This window comes from Macrosteles quadrilineatus, unplaced genomic scaffold (assembly GCF_028750875.1).
Source record: "Macrosteles quadrilineatus isolate MER2022 unplaced genomic scaffold, UCM_ALF_1.0 Scaffold_4__1_contigs__length_99947679, whole genome shotgun sequence".
NCBI lineage: Eukaryota > Metazoa > Arthropoda > Insecta > Hemiptera > Cicadellidae > Macrosteles > Macrosteles quadrilineatus.
This window is the reverse complement of record NW_026542597.1, coordinates 7,041,014-7,062,842: the sequence shown is the minus strand read 5'-3', so window position 1 is coordinate 7,062,842 and position 21,829 is coordinate 7,041,014. Positions and strand designations below refer to the sequence as shown.

At 39.5% G+C, this 21,829-nt stretch overlaps 1 protein-coding gene across 1 annotated transcript; it reads right to left on the bottom strand.

Annotated features, from left to right (window-relative positions):
* Positions 1-15,977: 15,977 nt before the first annotated feature.
* LOC128991732 (uncharacterized protein K02A2.6-like) lies at positions 15,978-19,526 on the bottom strand. The gene is made up of 2 exons (XM_054414878.1): positions 19,499-19,526; positions 15,978-18,733 (listed from the first exon to the last, which is right to left on the bottom strand). Exons 1-2 carry the CDS (start codon positions 19,524-19,526, stop codon positions 15,978-15,980), a joined length of 2,784 nt encoding a protein of 927 aa, XP_054270853.1.
* Positions 19,527-21,829: the final 2,303 nt, after the last annotated feature.

Here is a 21,829-nt window from a genome sequence, read left to right as displayed (position 1 = left end):
CGAGCACTAATTTGAACAATTTCGTTAAGGTAAGGTCTTGGGTTAAGCTTTGAAATCTTATACGTAGACGATTAAGTATTTCCACTCAGTGAAATGAGAAGCTTCCATGGGTTTTACTTCTACTTTGCCAGAATTTGCTTTGGCCACAGCGTCCTTAAAATCCTCAAAATCGTAGATGTGTTTCTTTTTTTCATGGACAGCTCAACTTGGTGGTGGAACGAGTCCGCTGACATAAATGTATGACCGGGTTCTAAATATTTTAAGACGATTTCTTCAGCCGAAATTTCGTCGCTGTTCACAATGTAGAGGAGAAATGAAAATAGGGCCCAGTTTTTATTTTGGCCGGCACAATTATCGAGCCACAGCGTTATTTGTTTTTTATCCCTTTGGCTCAAGAAAAAAGAATGGAACGTGCTAATCAATTGTTCTTTTTTTCTTCCCGCTACACCTTCATGCCAAATAACAGCCACAGTTTTTTCTGATGGTTTTTCGCCTAATGGGACAAAACTCTCATTAAAAGCTACAATTCTACGAGTAAACATTACTGTTTTCATTGTCTCTATTCTTGGAAGCATAATAACTTTTTGAAGATCACCAGAGAAACAAATGCTATTGTCATCTGATTTTGATGAAGCATCACTTTTATAATTATTTCTTGCCTCTTCAGCCCTTTTTAAATGGTTGACGTATTTGAGGCAAATTTCACAACTTGCGTTTTTTTCTTTTTCAGAATAGTGGGAGGGGTCGTTAAATTTGTACGTCTCACAAATTTCGCATTCTTCATGGCCTAAGTTAGTCAATGTTATGTTTAAGGCATGCAGAGTGTTACGATAGGTGTCATATGAGCAAACAATATTTGGGTTTTTAGCCAAGAAATCTTCATGCATTGAGAGGATTGTAATATCACCTGGCAGATATCGTCTGTTCGGGGCGTGTTCTCTTCTATAATGAGCAATTGATGGATTATATGACTCAATATGGTTTATAATGGCATTTCTATCAATTCTTACAGCCGTTTTCACACCGCGCTTGTCTTTGGGTGGTGATATACTGTTACAAGATGTGGCTCTAATCACATTATGTAAAACTGTGTCATTGTTTTTAGTAAAACCTAATGTAGTTAGTAAAAATGTTTTGCACACGTCATGTTTCGTACCGTTTTTATCTGGAAGAGTGTAGTAGAATGAGACTTTTCTCTTGCTGTCATCATTGCCTCTATGACGGTTCACAACTTCTCGTCTTGAGCAAGATAAAATAAACATTCTTCGTTGATCTGGAGAAAGTGACCAAATTTGATCGTTTATATTTTTTCTTTGGTCTTCATCAATTTTGCGGATGCATTTCTTCTTACATTTATCTGGGCAGGGAGGTTTTAGACCATGTTTAGCTCTGTTTTTCTCTACTTTGAGCTGTTGGCGCATTTGAGGCGTAATTGATTTTGGTTTCCTTTTTCTGGGAAAACCTTTTTTGGTCAAGGCTATAATACCCTCAGCGTTAACCACAGTTCCTTCGCTGCTAGGCGCAATGTTTTCTTCGTTTTCATTATAATTATTCAAATCATTGACGGTTGGTTCATCTATTATAACAGGCCTAGTGTCTTCATTTTGTTTTGTGCATTCGTTTTCATCGAATACATTTAACATGACATTAGGCCCTCTACTAGTTAGGTTACGAGAATTGTCTCTAGGCCTATATTCCGGATCGTCTACATCATTACTGTCATCAGAATTCCATTCAGATTGTAAGTTTTGTGGACAAAATGCATTAAGACTCCTACTTTCCCCTTCACTTGACAATGTTGAATAACATGAAGGTGGAAATTCAGTTTCCATACAATCAATCAAACTATTTGTTAAACCTAGGCCTGGGTCAGGTGTTTCATTTTCCAATGTAGAATTTGATTTAAACTCCATTGAATCGTTAAGAGGTTTAATCCCACAAATGTCTGATACCTGTTGCTCTTGTTCATTATCAAACAGCATGCAATCATTAAACACATTTTCTGAGGGTAAGGCAGTTATTTCATTTTCTGTCAAATCTGAATCAAGAAGAGTGAAACTTAAGTCACGAAAATCTTGCTCTTCTTCATTACCAGGTTGCATAGGCCTACAATCAAAACTTGATATGTCATCTAAAACAGGTCTATTTTCAAAGCTTTTTAAAGTTAGTCCATCTTCGGTGTCAGGAGGAACAACTATAACGATAGGATTATTAACTTGGGGACTTTTCTCAGGGGTCGAAGTTTTTGAGGTTTCAGCCGCAGCAAGCTGCAGTAGTTTGAGAGTTCTTGAATTGCTTCGCAACATGATTTAGTTAGGCCTAGCCTATTTAAATTAACACGATTATTTTCAACATGCTTAGCAAACCACTTAGCAACCACTTAGCATGCTTACTTACTGTCTAACTAGCTTCATTACTTAATAATGGCACTCAAACTTTAAAAGACAAATGGTTAAATTCATTAACATCACTACTTCACTAACTTAAATAGCACTCAACTCAAGTAAACTGTTGTATGCAACAAAGCAAGGTTATGTTTATGAAGAAAGAAAGACAAATACTCTTTGCTGCTGCTATGACAACCAGGGCCAGGGAAGCCAACATCATAAAACAAAAAGCCTTAATGTTAAGTAGAAAAACCTTAACTCCAACAACTCATATGAATAATAAAACAAATAGCCTTAACTCCTTGTCATAATACAAAAAGCCTTATTTCCAGTGGATATAAGGCATTTTGATTTATTATCTGGAGATAAGGTTATTTGAATTATTGCCCAGTAAATTTTGTGGACTTAAGGTATTCTTTAGTAATATTTTTAGTTAATTTAAGTAATTTAAACATATGTTTGGGACAATATTATTAATTTTTATGATGTAATATGACCTAAAGAATACAAAAATGACTTAACATCAATTTTGAAAAAAATTGGACTTAAGGCCTTTTAGATTATGAGGGCAGTCCATGTTCCATGCTCTATGTTCCATGTTCCATGTTCTATGTTCTATGTTCCATGTTCCTTGTTCCATGTTCCATGTTCCATGTTCCATGTTCCATGTTCCATGTTCCATGTTCCATGTTCCATGTTCCATGTTCCATGTTCAATGGTCCATGTTCCATGTTCCATGTTGATTGTTCCATGTTCCATATTCCATATTCCATGTTCCATGTTCCATGTTCTATGTTATGTTCCATATTCCATGTTCCTTGTTCCATGTTCCTTGTTCCATGTTCCATGTTCCTTGTTCCATGTTCTGTGTTCCTTGTCCCATGTTCCATGTTCCATGCTCTATGTTCCATGTTCCATGTCCTATGTTCCCTGTTCCTTGTTCCATGTTCCATGTTCCATTTTCCATGTTCCATGTTCCATGTTCCATGTTCCATGTTCCATGTTCCATGTTAAATGTTCCATGTTCCGTGTTCCATGTTCCTTGTTCCATGTTCTGTGTTTCTTGTTCCATGTTCCATGTTCCATGCTCTATGTTCCATGTTCCATGTCCTATGTTCCCTGTTCCTTGTTCCATGTTCCATGTTCCATTTTCCATGTTCCATGTTCCATGTTCCATGTTCCATGTTCCATGTTCCATGTTAAATGTTCCATGTTCCATGTTCCATGTTCCTTGTTCCATGTTCTGTGTTTCTTGTTCCATGTTCCATGTTCTATGCTCTATGTTCCATGCTCCATGTTCTATGTTCCAAGTTCCATGTTCCTTGTTCCATGTTCCATGTTCCATGTTCCTTGTTCCATGTTATGTGTTCCTTGTTCCATGTTCCATGTTCCATGCTCTATGTTCCATGTTCCATGTTCTATGTTCCATGTTCCTTGTTCCATGTTCCAAGTTCCATGTTCCATGTTCCATGTTCCATGTTCCATGTTCTATAATCCATGTTCCATGCTCTATGTTCCATGTTCCTTGTTCCATGTTCCATATTGGTCAATGCTCTTTCTCCTTGTTCTATGTTCCGTGTTTCTTGTTCCATGTTCCAGGTTCCATGTTCCATGTTCCATGTTCCATGTTCCATGTTCCATGTTCCATGTTCCATGTTCCATGTTCCATGTTCCATGTTCCATGTTCCATGTTCCATGTTCAATGGTCCATATTCCATGTTCCATGTTGCATGTTCCATGTTCCATGTTCCATGTTCTATGTTAAATGTTCCATGTTCCATGGTCCATGTTCCATGTTCCATGGTCCATGTTCCATGTTCCATGTTCCTTGTTCCATGTTCTGTGTTTCTTGTTCCATGTTCCATGTTCTATGCTCTATGTTCCATGTTCCATGTTCTATGTTCCATGTTCCAGGTTCCATGTTCTATGTTCCAATCTCTATGTTCCATGTTCCATGTTCTATGTTCCATGTTCCATGCTCCATGTTCTATGTTCCAAGTTACATGTTCCTTGTTCCATGTTCCATGTTCCTTGTTCCATGTTCTGTGTTCCTTGTTCCATGTTCCATGTTCCATGTTCTATGTTCCATGTTCCATGTTCCATGTTCCATGTTCCATGTTCCATGTTCCATGTTCCATGTTCCATGTTCCATGTTCCATGTTCAATGGTCCATGTTCCATGTTCCATGTTGAATGTTCCATGTTCCATGTTCCATGTTCCATGTTCCATGTTCTATGTTATGTTCCATGTTCCATGTTCCTTGTTCCATGTTCCTTGTTCCATGTTCCATGTTCCTTGTTCCATGTTCTGTGTTCCTTGTTCCATGTTCCATGTTCCATGCTCTATGTTCCATGTTCCATGTCCTATGTTCCCTGTTCCTTGTTCCATGTTCCATGTTCCATGTTCCATTTTCCATGTTCCATGTTCCATGTTCCATGTTCCATTTTCCATGTTCCATGTTCCATGCTCTATGTTCCGTGTTTCTTGTTCCATGTTCCATGTTCCATGTTCCATGTTCCATGTTCCATGTCCTATGGTCAATGCTCCATGTTCTATGTTCCATGTTCTATGTTCCATGCTCTATGTTCCATGTTCCATGTTCAATGTTCAATGTTTCATGTTCCATGTTCCATGTTCCATGTTCCATGATCTATGGTCCATGTTCCATGTTCCATGATCTATGGTCCATGTTCCATGTTCCATGTTGCATGTTCCATGTTCCATGTTCCATGTTCCATGTTCCATGTTCCATGTTCCATGTTCCATTTTCCATGTTCCATGTTCCATGGTCCATGTTCCATGTTCCATGGTCCATGTTCCATGTTCCATGGTCCATGTTCTATGTTCCATGGTCCATGTTCCATGTTCCATGGTCCATGTTCCATGGTCAATGTTCCATGTTCCATGTTCCATGTTCCATGTTCCATGTTCCATGTCCTATGTTCCATGCTCTATGTTCTATGTTCCCTGTTCTTTGTTCCATGTTTCATGTTTTATGTTCCATGTTTCATGTTCCATGTTCCATGTTCCATGTTCCATGTTCCATGTTCCATGTTCCATGTTCTATGTTTCATGTCCTATGGTCAATGCTCTATGTTCTATATTCCATGCTCTATGTTCCATGTTTCATGTTCCATGTTCAATGTTCCATGTTCCATGTTCCATGTTCCATGTTCTTTGTTCCATGTTTCATGTTTTATGTTCCATGTTCAATGTTCCATGTTCCATGTTCCTTGTTCCATGTTCCATGGTCAATGCTCTATGTTCCTTGTTCCATGTTCTGTGTTTCTTGTTCCATGTTCCATGTTCCATGTTCCATGTTCCATGTTCTATGTTCCATGTTCCATGTTCCATGTCCTATGGTCAATGCTCTATGTTCTATGTTCCATGTTCTATGTTCCATGCCCTATGTTCTATGTTCCATGTTCCATGTTCCATGTTCCATGTTCTATGTTCCATGTTCCATGTTACATGTTCCATGTTCTATGGTCCATGTTCCATGTTCCATGTTCCATGTTCCATGTTCCATGTTCCATGTTCCATGGTCCATGTTCCATGCTCCATGGTCAATGTTCCATGTTCCATGTTCCATGTTCCATGTCCTGTGTTCAATGCTCTATGTTCCCTGTTCTTTGTTCCATGTTTCATGTTTCATGTTCCATGTTCCATGTTCCATGTTCCATGTTCCATGTTCCATGTTCCATGTTCCATGTTCCTTGTTCTTTGTTCCATGTTCCATGTTCGATGTTCCATGTTCCATGTTCTATGTTCCATGTTCTATGTTCCAAGTTCCATGTTCCTTGTTCCATGTTCCATGTTCCTTGTTCCATGTTCTGTGTTTCTTGTTCCATGTTCCATGTTCTATGCTCTATGTTCGATGTTCCATGTTCTATGTTCCATGTTCCAGGTTCCATGTTCTATGTTCCAATCTCTATGTTCCATGTTCCATGTTCTATGTTCCATGTTCCATGTTCCATGTTCCATGTTCTATGTTCCATGTTCCATGTTCCATGTTCCATGTCCTATGGTCAATGCTCTATGTTCTATGTTCCATGTTCTATGTTCCATGCTCTATGTTCCATGTTCCATGTTCCATGTTCAATGTTCCATGTTCCAAGTTCCATGTTCCTTGTTACATGTTCTGTGTTCCTTGTTCCATGTTCCATGTTCCATGCTCTATGTTCCATGTTCCATGTTCTATGTTCCATGTTCCTTGTTCCATGTTCCATGTTCCATGTTCCATGTTCCATGTTCCATGTTCTATGTTCCATGTTCCATGCTCTATGTTCCATGTTCCTTGTTCCATGTTCCATGTTCCTTGTTCCATGTTCCATATTGGTCAATGCTCTTTCTCCTTGTTCTATGTTCCGTGTTTCTTGTTCCATGTTCCATGTTCCTAGTTCCATGTTCCATTTTCAATGTCCTATGGTCAATGCTCTATGTTCTATGTTCCATGTTCTATGTTCCATGCTCTATGTTCCATGTTCCATGTTCAATGTTCCATGTTCCATGTTCCATGTTCAATGTTCCATGTTCCATGTTCCATGTTCCATGTTCAATGTTCCATGTTCCATGTTCCATGTTCCATGTTCCATGTTCCATGTTCCATGTTCCATGTTCAATGTTCCATGTTCCATGTTCCATGTTCAATGGTCCATGTTCCACATTCCATGTTGCATGTTCCATGTTCCTTGTTCCATTTTCCATGTTCCATGTTCCATGTTTCATGTTCCATGTTCCATGTTCCATGTTCCAGGTTCCATGGTCCATGTTCCATGTTCCATGGTCCATGTTCCATGTTCCATGTTCCATGGTCAATGTTCCATGTTCCATGTTCAATGGTCCATGTTCCATGTTCCATGTTGCATGTTCCATGTTCCATGTTCCATGTTCCATGTTAAATGTTCCATGTTCCATGTTCCATGTTCCTTGTTCCATGTTCTGTGTTTCTTGTTCCATGTTCCATGTTCTATGCTCTATGTTCCATGTTCCAGGTTCCATGTTCTATGTTCCAATCTCTATGTTCCACGTTCCATGTCCTATGTCCCATGCTCAATGTTCCATGTTCCATGTTCTATGTTCCATTCTCTAAGTTCCATGTTCCATGTTTTATGTTCTATGTTCCATTCTCTATGTTCCATGTTCCATGTTCCATGTTCTATGTTTTATGTTCCAAATTCCATGTTTCTTGTTCCATGTTCCATGTTCCTTGTTCCATCTTCTCTGTTCCTTGTTGCATGTTCCATGTTACATGTTCCATGTTCAATGTTCCATGTTCCATGTTCCATGTTCCATGTTCCATGTTCTATGTTCCATGTTGCATGCTCTATGTTCCATGTTCCTTGTTCCATGTTCCATGTTCCTTGTTCCATGTTCCATATTGGTCAATGCTCTTTCTCCTTGTTCTTTGTTCCGTGTTTCTTGTTCCATGTTCCATGTTCCATGTTCCATGTTCCATGTTCCAAATTCCATGTTCTATGTTCCATGTTCCATGTTCCATGTTCCATGTTCCATGTTCCATGTTCCATGTTCCATGTTCCATGTTCCATGTTCCATGTTCCATGTTCCATGTTCCATGTTCCATGTTTCATGTTCCATGTTCCATGTTCCATGTTCCATGTTCAATGGTCCATATTCCATGTTCCTTGTTGCATGTTCCATGTTCCATGTTCCATGTTCCATGTTAAATGTTCCATGTTCCATGGTCCATGTTCCATGTTCCATGGTCCATGTTCCATGTTCCATGTTCCTTGTTCCATGTTCTGTGTTTCTTGTTCCATGTTCCATGTTTTATGCTCTATGTTCCATGTTCCATGTTCTATGTTCCATGTTCCAGGTTCCATGTTCTATGTTCCAATCTCTATGTTCCATGTTCCATGTTCTATGTTCCATGTTCCATGCTCCATGTTCTATGTTCCAAGTTCCATGTTCCTTGTTCCATGTTCCATGTTCCTTGTTCCATGTTCTGTGTTCCTTGTTCCATGTTCCATGTTACATGCTCTATGTTCCATGTTCCATGTTCTATGTTCCATGTTCCATGTTCCATGTTCCATGTTCCATGTTCCATGTTCCATGTTCCATGTTCCATGTTCAATGGTCCATGTTCCATGTTCCATGTTGAATGTTCCATGTTCCATGTTCCATGTTCCATGTTCCATGTTCCATGTTCCATGTTCTATGTTATGTTCCATGTTCCATGTTCCATGTTCCATGTTCCTTGTTCCATGTTCCATGTTCCTTGTTCCATGTTCTGTGTTCCTTGTTCCATGTTCCATGTTCCATGCTCTATGTTCCATGTTCCATGTCCTATGTTCCCTGTTCCTTGTTCCATGTTCCATGTTCCATGTTCCATTTTCCATGTTCCATGTTCCATGTTCCATGTTCCATTTTCCATGTTCCATGTTCTATGTTCCATGTTCCATGCTCTATGTTCCATGTTCCTTGTTCCATGTTCCATGTTCCTTGTTCCATGTTCCATATTGGTCAATGCTCTTTCTCTTTGTTCTATGTTCCGTGTTTCTTGTTCCATGTTCCATGTTCCTATGTTCCATGTTCCATGTTCCATGTCCTATGGTCAATGCTCCATGTTCTATGTTCCATGTTCTATGTTCCATGCTCTATGTTCCATGTTCCATGTTCAATGTTCCATGTTCCATGTTCCATGGTCAATGTTCCATGTTCCATGTTCAATGGTCCATGTTCCATGTTCCATGTTGCATGTTCCATGTTCCATGTTCCATGTTCCATGTTAAATGTTCCATGTTCCATGTTCCATGTTCCTTGTTCCATGTTCTGTGTTTCTTGTTCCATGTTCCATGTTCTATGCTCTATGTTCCATGTTCCAGGTTCCATGTTCTATGTTCCAATCTCTATGTTCCACGTTCCATGTTCTATGTTCCATGTTCCATGCTCCATGTTCTATGTTCCAAGTTCCATGTTCCTTGTTCCATGTACCATGTCCTATGTCCCATGCTCAATGTTCCATGTTCCATGTTCTATGTTCCATTCTCTAAGTTCCATGTTCCATGTTTTATGTTCTATGTTCCATTCTCTATGTCCCATGTTCCATGTTCCATGTTCTATGTTTTATGTTCCAAATTCCATGTTTCTTGTTCCATGTTCCATGTTCCTTGTTCCATCTTCTCTGTTCCTTGTTGCATGTTCCATGTTACATGTTCCATGTTCAATGTTCCATGTTCCATGTTCCATGTTCCATGTTCCATGTTCCATGTTGCATGCTCTATGTTCCATGTTCCTTGTTCCATGTTCCATGTTCCATGTTCCATGTTCCATGTTCCATGTTCCATGTTCCATGTTCCATGTTTCATGTTCCATGTTCCATGTTCCATGTTCCATGTTCCATGTTCAATGGTCCATATTCCATGTTCCATGTTGCATGTTCCATGTTCCATGTTCCATGTTCCATGTTAAATGTTCCATGTTCCATGATCCATGTTCCATGTTCCATGGTCCATGTTCCATGTTCCATGTTCCTTGTTCCATGTTCTGTGTTTCTTGTTCCATGTTCCATGTTCTATGCTCTATGTTCCATGTTCCATGTTCTATGTTCCATGTTCCAGGTTCCATGTTCTATGTTCCAATCTCTATGTTCAATGTTCCATGTTCTATGTTCCATGTTCCATGCTCCATGTTCTATGTTCCAAGTTCCATGTTCCTTGTTCCATGTTCCATGTTCCTTGTTCCATGTTCTGTGTTCCTATGTTCCATGTTCCATGTTCCATGTCCTATGGTCAATGCTCCATGTTCTATGTTCCATGTTCTATGTTCCATGCTCTATGTTCCATGTTCCATGTTCAATGTTCAATGTTTCATGTTCCATGTTCCATGATCTATGGTCCATGTTCCATGTTCCATGATCTATGGTCCATGTTCCATGTTCCATGATCTATGGTCCATGTTCCATGTTCCATGTTGCATGTTCCATGTTCCATGTTCCATGTTCCATGTTCCATGTTCCATGTTCCATGTTCCATTTTCCATGTTCCATGGTCCATGTTCAATGTTCCATGGTCCATGTTCCATGTTCCATGGTCCATGTTCCATGTTCCATGGTCCATGTTCCATGGTCAATGTTCCATGTTCCATGTTCCATGTTCCATGTTCCATGTCCTATGTTCCATGCTCTATGTTCTATGTTCCCTGTTCTTTGTTCCATGTTTCATGTTTTATGTTCCATGTTTCATGTTCTATGTTCCATGTTCCATGTTCCATGTTCCATGTTCCATGTTCCATGTTCCATGTTCCATGTTCTATGTTTCATGTCCTATGGTCAATGCTCTATGATCTATATTCCATGCTCTATGTTCCATGTTTCATGTTCCATGTTCAATGTTCCATGTTCCATGTTCCATGTTCCATGTTCTTTGTTCCATGTTTCATGTTTTATGTTCCATGTTCAATGTTCCATGTTCCATGTTCCTTGTTCCATGTTCCATGGTCAATGCTCTATGTTCCTTGTTCCATGTTCTGTGTTTCTTGTTCCATGTTCCATGTTCCATGTTCCATGTTCCATGTCCTATGGTCAATGCTCTATGTTCTATGTTCCATGTTCTATGTTCCATACCCTATGTTCTATGTTCCATGTTCCATGTTCCATGTTCCATGTTCTATGTTCCATGTTCCATGTTCCATGTTCCATGTTCCATGTTCCATGTTCCATGTTCCATGCTCCATGTTCCATGCTCCATGGTCAATGTTCCATGTTCCATGTTCCATGTTCCATGTTCCATGTTCCATGTCCTGTGTTCCATGCTCTATGTTCCCTGTTCTTTGTTCCATGTTTCATGTTTCATGTTCCATGTTCCATGTTCCATGTTCCATGTTCCATGTTCCATGTTCCATGTTCCATGTTCCATGTTCCTTGTTCCTTGTTCCATGTTCCATGTTCGATGTTCCATGTTCTATGTTCCATGTTCTATGTTCCAAGTTCCATGTTCCTTGTTCCATGTTCCATGTTCCTTGTTCCATGTTCTGTGTTTCTTGTTCAATGTTCCATGTTCTATGCTCTATGTTCGATGTTCCATGTTCTATGTTCCATGTTCCAGGTTCCATGTTCTATGTTCCAATCTCTATGTTCCATGTTCCATGTTCTATGTTCCATGTTCCATGTTCTATGTTCCATGTTCCATTTTCCATGTTCTATGTTCCAAGTTCCATGTTCCTTGTTCCATGTTCCATGTTCCTTGTTCCATGTTCTGTGTTCCTTGTTCCATGTTCCATGTTCCATGCTCTATGTTCCATGTTCCATGTTCTATGTTCCATGTTCCTTGTTCCATGTTCCATGTTCCATGTTCCATGTTCCATGTTCTATGTTCCATGTTCCATGCTCTATGTTCCATGTTCTTTGTTCCATGTTCCATGTTCCTTGTTCCATGTTCCATATTGGTCAATGCTCTTTCTCCTTGTTCTATGTTCCGTGTTTCTTGTTCCATGTTCCATGTTCCATGTTCCATGTTCCATGTTCCATGTTCCATGTTCCATGTTCCATGTTCCATGTCCTATGGTCAATGCTCTATGTTCTATGTTCCATGTTCTATGTTCCATGCTCTATGTTCCATGTTCCATGTTCCATGTTCAATGTTCCATGTTCCAAGTTCCATGTTCCTTGTTATATGTTCTGTGTTCCTTGTTCCATGTTCCATGTTCCATGCTCTATGTTCCATGTTCCATGTTCTATGTTCCATGTTCCTTGTTCCATGTTCCATGTTCCATGTTCCATGTTCCATGTTCCATGTTCCATGTTCTATGTTCCATGTTCCATGCTCTATGTTCCATGTTCCTTGTTCCATGTTCCATGTTCCTTGTTCCATGTTCCATATTGGTCAATGCTCTTTCTCCTTGTTCTATGTTCCGTGTTTCTTGTTCCATGTTCCATGTTCCTAGTTCCATGTTCCATGTTCAATGTCCTATGGTCAATGCTCTATGTTCTATGTTCCATGTTCTATGTTCCATGCTCTATGTTCCATGTTCCATGTTCAATGTTCCATGTTCCATGTTCCATGTTCCATGTTCCATGTTCCATGTTCAATGGTCCATGTTCCACATTCCATGTTGCATGTTCCATGTTCCTTGTTCCATGTTCCATGTTCCATGTTCCATGTTTCATGTTCCATGTTCCATGTTCCATGTTCCAGGTTCCATGGTCCATGTTCCATGTTCCATGGTCCTTGTTCCATGTTCCATGTTCCATGGTCAATGTTCCATGTTCAATGGTCCATGTTCCATGTTCCATATTGGTCAATGCTCTTTCTCCTTGTTCTATGTTCCGTGTTTCTTGTTCCATGTTCCATGTTCCATGTTCCATGTTCAATGTCCTATGGTCAATGCTCTATGTTCTATGTTCCATGTTCTATGTTCCATGCTCTATGTTCCATGTTCCATGTTCAATGTTCCATGTTCCATGTTCCATTTTTCATGTTCCATGTTCCATGTTCCATGTTCCATGTTCCATGTTCCATGTTCAATGGTCCATGTTCCACATTCCATGTTGCATGTTCCATGTTCCTTGTTCCATTTTCCATGTTCCATGTTCCATGTTTCATGTTCCATGTTCCATGTTCCAGGTTCCATGGTCCATGTTCCATGTTCCATAATCCATGTTCCATGTTCCATGTTCCATGGTCAATGTTCCATGTTCCATGTTCAATGGTCCATGTTCCATGTTCCATGTTGCATGTTCCATGTTCCATGTTCCATGTTAAATGTTCCATGTTCCATGTTCCATGTTCCTTGTTCCATGTTCTGTGTTTCTTGTTCCATGTTCCATGTTCTATGCTCTATGTTCCATGTTCCAGGTTCCATGTTCTATGTTCCAATCTCTATGTTCCACGTTCCATGTTCTATGTTCCATGTTCCATGCTCCATGTTCTATGTTCCAAGTTCCATGTGTCTTGTTCCATGTTCCATGTCCTATGTCCCATGCTCAATGTTCCATGTTCCATGTTCTATGTTCCATTCTCTATGTTCCATGTTCCATGTTTTATGTTCTATGTTCCATTCTCTATGTTCCATGTTCCATGTTCCATGTTCTATGTTTTATGTTCCAAATTCCATGTTTCTTGTTCCATGTTCCATGTTCCTTGTTCCATCTTCTCTGTTTCTTGTTGCATGTTCCATGTTACATGTTCCATGTTCAATGTTCCATGTTGCATGTTCCATGTTCCATGTTCCATGTTCCATGTTCAATGTTCCATGTTCCTTTTTCCTTGTTCCATGTTCCATGTATCATGTTCCATGTTCCATGTATTATGTTCCATGTTCCATGTTCCTTGTTCCTTGTTCCATGTTCCATGTTCGATGTTCCATGTTCCATGTTCCATTTTCCTTGATCCTTGTTTCATGGTCCAAATTCCATGTTCCAGGTTCCATGTACTATGTTCCAATCTCTATGTTCCATGTTCCATGGTCCATGTTCCATGGTCAATGTTCCATGTTCCATGTTCTATGTTCCATGTTCCATGTCCTATGTTCCATGCTCTATGTTCTATGTTCCCTGTTCTTTGTTCCATGTTTCATGTTTTATGTTCCATGTTTCATGTTCCATGTTCCATGTTCTATGTTCCATGTTCCATGTTCCATGTTCCATGTTCCATGTTCCATGTTCCATGTTCTATGTTTCATGTCCTATGGTCAATGATCTATGTTCTATATTCCATGCTCTATGTTCCATGTTTCATGTTCCATGTTCAATGTTCAATGTTCCATGTTCCATGTTCCTTGTTCCATGTTCCATGGTCAATGCTCTATGTTCCATGTTCCATGGTCCATGTTCCATGCTCCATGGTCAATGTTCCATGTTCCATGTTCCATGTTCCATGTTCCATGTTCCATGTCCTATGAACATGGAACATTGAACATAAAACATGGAACATGGAACATAGAGCATGGAACATAGAACATGGAACATAGAACATAGAGCATTGACCATAGGACATGGAACATGGAACATGGAACATGGAACATGGAACATGGAACATGGAACATGGAACATGGAACATGGAACATGGAACATGGAACATGGAACAAGAAACACGGAACAGAGAACAAGGAGAAAGAGCATTGACCAATATGGAACATGGAACAAGGAACATGGAACATGGAACATGGAACAAGGAACATGGAACATAGAACATGGAACATAGAACATAGAACATGGAACATGGAACATGGAACATGGAACATGGAACATGGAACATGGAACATGAAACAAGGAACATGGAACATAGAAATTGGAACATGGAACATAGAGCATGGAACATGGAACATGGAACATGGAACATGGAACATGGAACAAGAAACACGGAACATAGAACAAGGAGAAAGAGCATTGACCAATATGGAACATGGAACAAGGAACATGGAACATGGAACAAGGAATATGGAACATAGAACATGGAACATCGAACATAGAACATGGAACATGGAACATGGAACATGGAACATGGAACATGGAACATGGAACATGAAACAAGGAACATGGAACATAGAAATTGGAACATGGAACATAGAGCATGGAACATGGAACATGGAACAAGGAACACAGAACATGGAACAAGGAACATGGGACATGGAACAAGGAACATGGAACTTGGAACATAGAACATGGAGCATGGAACATGGAACATAGAACATGGAACATGGAACATAGATATTGGAACATAGAACATGGAACCTGGAACATAGAACATAAGAACATGGAACATAGAGCATGGAACATGGAACATGGAACAAGGAACACAGAACATGGAACAAGGAACATGGAACATGGAACAAAGAACAGGGAACATAGAGCATGGAACATAGGACATGGAACATGGAAAATGGAACATGGAACATGGAACATTGACCATGGAGCATGGAACATGGACCATGGAACATGGAACATGGAACATGGAACATAGAACATGGAACATAGAACATAGAACATGGAACATGGAACATGGAACATGGAACATGGAACATGGAACATGGAACATGAAACATGGAACATGGAACATAGAAATTGGAACATGGAACATAGAGCATGGAACATGGAACATGGAACAAGGAACACAGAACATGGAACAAGGAACATGGAACATGGAACAAGGAACATGGAACTTGGAACATAGAACATGGAGCATGGAACATGGAACATAGAACATGGAACATGGAACATAGATATTGGAACATAGATCATGGAACCTGGAACATGGAACATAGAACATAAGAACATGGAAAATAGAGCATGGAACATGGAACATGGAACAAGGAACACAGAACATGGAACAAGGAACATGGAACAAGGAACATGGTGTTTTAGTTAGAAAATATAAATAAAATTAGAAGCTTTAACATTTAAAGTTCAGAAGTTTATTTCCAATTCCACTCAAGAGTGAAACATAAACATGACTGATATTGTTTACCTTCAAGCCTTCAACTAACATATGATACATTTAACATATGATGATATGTGAATATAACATTATAATACATCTTTCCCCTTTAAAAAACAGCAAACAAATTTGAAAGAATTAACTAAAAACAACTAAAAACAATAACCAACCAAACTTCTCCCTTCTTTTGAGACCATTATATTGTATTCTGAAATCTTGATGGTAGCTTGATTTTTCTACGAGGTCTTAGTTGTACTGGCTCGTCTTGCCTTGGAACTGACTGGGAATTGTTTTGTTGAGTGAGTGATGGTTTCAGATGGCGGCGATTTCTTCTTAATATAGCTCCGTTATCACCTTCTACCCAGTAACTTCTTGGAGTTGGTCCTTGATTAACAATCTTTCCCTGCTCCCACCTTCCTTCATTTCTGTAGACAACTCTTTCGTTATTTCTTACAACCCTTAAGTCTTTGGCTGACCGATCATAGTATTTTTTCTGCAGCTGTTGTCTTGTATTTAACCTGTCTTGTATTCCATCATTCAGCGTTGGTTTCAGCAGTTCCTCGGTAACAGGGATTGTTGTCTTACACCTGCGTTGAAACATCAGCTGAGCTGGAGAATATCCCAGATGCTTAACGGGCATGTTCCTAAGCTCCAATAAAGCCATTTTCAAATCCTTATTGTCATACTGTACTTTCCTTATCAACTCTTTGGCTATTCCAACTGCCCTTTCAGCAAGCCCATTGGATTGTGCATAGCCTGGACTGCGTGTCACAATTTCAAAATTCCATTCACGGGCAAATTCCCTCATTTGAGCACTGTTGTAAGGGACATTATCCGCTACCATTATATCAGGAGGGCCAAATCTACTGAAGATGTCTTTGCACGCTGATATTACAGACGTTGCTGATTTACATGGCATTTTAACCAGCTCCAACCAGTTTGAGTAAGCATCCATCATGACCAAGTACACATTTCCTCCATATGAAAATATGTCACATCCGATACGCTCCCATGGTCTAGTAGGTATAGGATACGGCATAAGGGTTTCCTTTGCATTACTCCTGGAAAACCTTTCACATATCCTGCAACGAGCCACAAAACTTTCAATGTCTGTAGCCATTCGTGGCCAATAAAGTATCTGTCGAGCCCTAGCTCTGCACTTTTCAATTCCTCCATGCGCGATATGGATTCGCTGAAGCATGTCCTGTCGTAGCTGTCGTGGCACAATCAGTTTGTGATTTAAAAACAATAAACCATCTTCTTCAGATACCATATGTCTTTGGTTCCAATAGTGGCGTACTATCTCTGGGGTGTCTTGCTTCCTTTCTGGCCAAACTTCTTTGCAGTATCTCTTCACAATAGCAGTTTCTTGGTCCTCTTCAGTGTAACGCTGGAATAATTTCTTCTTCTCTTCAGTCATAGGCAATGAACTTGTTAAACTGTGTACTTGAAATTCTGAAGACACTGTCATTCCTGTGCATTTTAATGCTGCTCTTGACAACGTATCAGCAATAAGTTGGCTACTACCAGGTAAGTACTTTACTTCCAGATCATAATTCAAACACCTTAGTCTCATTTTCTGTAGCCGACCTGGTACCACGTGCAAATCTTGTTGAAAAATATTTACAAGCGGCTTGTGGTCAGTCTGAACTGTTACTTTATAGCCATAAATAAACCTGTGAAACTTCTCAACAGCAAAAACTATAGCTAGAGTTTCCTTTTCGATTTGCGAATATCTCTTCTCTGTATCAGTCAATGAACGGGACATGAAAGCCACTGGCTGCCCACTCTGCAACAAACAACATCCTAGGCCATCTTGAGAAGCGTCTGTTTGTATTTCAAGAGGTCTTCGAGAGTCAAAGTATACCAAAACTGGTTCACTGGAAATTAACGTCTTGATAATCTTCAGAGCATCTTCATGCTCTACGGTCCATAAGAAGTCCACATCCTTTCTTGTCAAATGTCTGAGGGGTGCAGTGATTTTTGCTAAATTTGGTATGAACCTCGATAAATACTTTAGCATGCCCAATAACCGCATTACCCCTTTCTTGTCCGTGGGTGGGTCCATTTCAACTATGGCCTTTACATAATCTGGGTCGGGTTGGATTCCTTCAGCCGATACTATGTGTCCCAGATACTTAACTTCGCTCTTCTTAAATTGCATCTTGTTTGGATTAAACTTGATTCCAAGTTTAAGGGCTGCGTCCAAAACTCTCTTTAAATTTTCGTCATGCTCTTCCGATGTCGTTCCTCCTACAATAATATCATCATGTACTATGTTAACTCCCTTCAGGTTTCCAAAGCATTTGTAGTTATTTTTCTGGCACAATTCTGGACCCGAACAGATTCCAAAAGGAAATCTACAAAATTGATATCTCCCAAATGGGGTACTGACTGTGCACAGTTCACGACTCTCCTCATCTAAAACAATTTGAAAAAACCCATCCTTAAGATCCAAAACAGTAAAATATTTGTAACCACTCAACGTTACCAGAATATCATCAGGGTGTGGCATTAGAAAGTGCTCTCTCATTACCACCTTGTTCAATGGCATCGGATCTATGCAGATTCTCAAAGACTTATCGGGTTTTTCCACGATCACCAGAGGATTGACCCATGCTGTAGGTTTGTCAACTTTTCGAATCACCCCAGTTTCCTCAAGTTGGTCCAACTTTTCCTTTAGTTTTTCCTGTAAACTGTAAGGTACTCTCCGTGATTGTCGAATTTGTGGGATAGCACCCTCCTTAAGCTGAATATGATGAGTGCTTGGAAACTGTCCCAATCCTTCAAAAGCTGTCTTGTAGCCGGTTAAAACATCATCCTTATCCTTAAAATTCAAATATATCGATGACACTCTCTTAATGAGTCCTAAATTGACACAATCGTTCAGTCCTAAAATTGGCAGTTCATGTTCGACATTCACTACAGCAAAATTCACATCTGCAGTTACACCTGTAATTGTTTTACATTGTAACATCACAAGACCTAGTGGTTTGATTTTGAATTTTTCATCTCCCCAGGCTGAGAGTACACAAGAACTACGTTTTACGTGTGTAATGTTCATTTTCCGTACATAACTAGCAGGTAAAATACTGATCTCTGCACCTGTATCTAGTTTAAATTTAACTTGTGTACCACCAACAGTCAAGTTTTCCGTCCACGATTTTTCACTTTGACCTTTCACTCCACTAATGTTTAAGCTTACCGAGCCTAAACTAACATCGCTCACACAAGAGTTTTCATCGTGTTGTTCCTCGTTTGTAACAGCATGAGATTTTATAGTTTTACTCCTACAGACCTTTGCAAAATGATTTTTACCATCACATTTCGAGCATGTTTTGCCATATGCAGGACATTTACCCCGAACATGTTTGTAGCCGCAAAAGCTACATAGATCATTCTGTTTTTCTTTTGCAATACTCCGCGAAAGTTCATGATTTGGTACATTATTAACAACACATACACTGTATGGATCCGACTTAGTCCCCGAAAGCTTGGTTTCATTGTGCTCTACAATAGTCCTACATTGATCCTTGCTACTCTCTACAATCATACAGAAATCAATAGCTTTCTTCAAGTCAAGTTTTGTATCTCTTAATAGACGCTCTTGAGTACTTTTATCTCTTATACCTAAGACAATTCTATCTCTAATCATATTGTCAGGTTCAAGAAACTCGCATGATTCAGCTGCTATTTTTAACTGCATAACAAACTTACTGAAGTCTTGACCTTCTTCCTGCTTCATTCTATAGAATTTAAACCGCTCAAATATGACATTTTTCAGAGGACAACAGTAAGATTCAAACTTATCAAGTACGCAATCAAAACTATCTTTGTCATTATCTTCAAATTTAAAAGTATTATATACATCTAGGCCATCATCGCCTAACAGATTAAGCAGCTGCGCAATCTTAATTTCATCCTTAAGTTTCTTACCATGACTAGTAGCTATTAAGTACAGTTCAAACTTCTGACGAAATCTTTTCCAATTTTCACTCACATTTCCTTCAAAACTCATAGGTTCAGGCAACCTAAACAATCCAGATACTTCCATTATTTCTTCTAGGTTTCAAAATACACCTGACACCATGTTTTAGTTAGAAAATATAAATAAAATTAGAAGCTTTAACATTTAAAGTTCAGAAGTTTATTTCCAATTCCACTCAAGACTGAAACATAAACATGACTGATATTGTTTACCTTCAAGCCTTCAACTAACATATGATACATTTAACATATGATGATATGTGAATATAACATTATAATACACATGGAACTTGGAACATGGAACAAAGAACAGGGAACATAGAGCATGGAACATAGGACATGGAACATGGAACATGGAACATGGAACATGGAACATTGACCATGGAGCATGGAACATGGACCATGGAACATGGAACATTGAACATGGAACACAGAACATGGAACAAGGAACATGGAACAAGGAACATGGAACTTGGAACATGGAACAAAGAACAGGGAACATAGAGCATGGAACATAGGACATGGAACATGGAACATGGAACATGGAACATTGACCATGGAGCATGGAACATGGACCATGGAACATGGAACATGGAACATTGAACATGGAACATGGAACATGGAACATGGAACATGGACCATAGAACATGGAACATGTAACATGGAACATGGAACATAGAACATGGAACATGGAACATGGAACATGGAACATGGAACATGGAACATGGAACATGGAACATGGAACATTGAACATGGAACATGGAACATGGAACATGGAACATAGAGCATGAAACATAGAACATGGAACATAGAACATAGAGCATTGACCATAGGACATGGAACATGGAACATGGAACATGGAACATGGAACGTGGAACATGGAACATGGAACAAGAAACACAGAACTTGGAACAAGGAACATAGAGCATTGACCATGGAACATGGAACAAGAAACATGGAACATGGAACATGGAACATGGAACATGGATCAAGGAACATGGAACATAAAACATGAAACATGGAACAAAGAACATGGAACATGGAACATGGAACATTGAAAATGGAAAATGGAACATGGAACATAGAGCATGGAACATAAAAACATAGAGCATTGACCATAGGACATGAAACATGGAACATGGAACATGGAACATAAAACATGAAACTTGGAACAAAGAACAGGGAACATAGAACATAGAGCATGGAACATAGGACATGGAACATGGAACATGGAACATGGAACATTGACCATGGAACATGGAACATGGAACATGGACCATGGAACATGGAACATGGACCATGGAACATAGAACATGGACCATGGAACATGGAACATGGAACATGGACCATGGAACATGAAACATGGCCCATGGAACATGGAACATGGAACATGGAACATGGAACTTGGAACATGGAACATGGAACATGGAACATGGAACATGGACCATAGATCATGGAACATGGAACATGGAACATGGAACATGGAACATGGAACATGAAACATTGAACATAGAACATGGAACATAGAGCATGGAACATAGAACATGGAACATAGAACATAGAGCATTGACCATAGGACATGGAACATGGAACATGGAACATGGAACATGGAACATGGAACATGGAACATGGAACATGGAACATGGAACATGGAACATGGAACATGGAACATGGAACATGGAACATGGAACATGGAACATGGAACATGGAACATGGAACATCGAACAAGAAACACGGAACATAGAACAAGGACAAAGAGCATTGACCATGGAACATGGAACAAGGAACATGGAACATGGAACAAGGAACATGGAACAAAGAACAGGGAACATAGAGCATGGAACATAGAACATGGAACATGGAACATGGAACATGGAACATGGAACATTGACCATGGAGCATGGAACATGGACCATGGAACATGGAACATGGAACATAGAACATAGAACATGGAACATGGAAAATGAAACATGGAACATAAAACATGGAACATAGAACATAGAGCATTGACCATAGGATATGGAACATGGAACATGGAACATGGAACATGGAACATGGAAC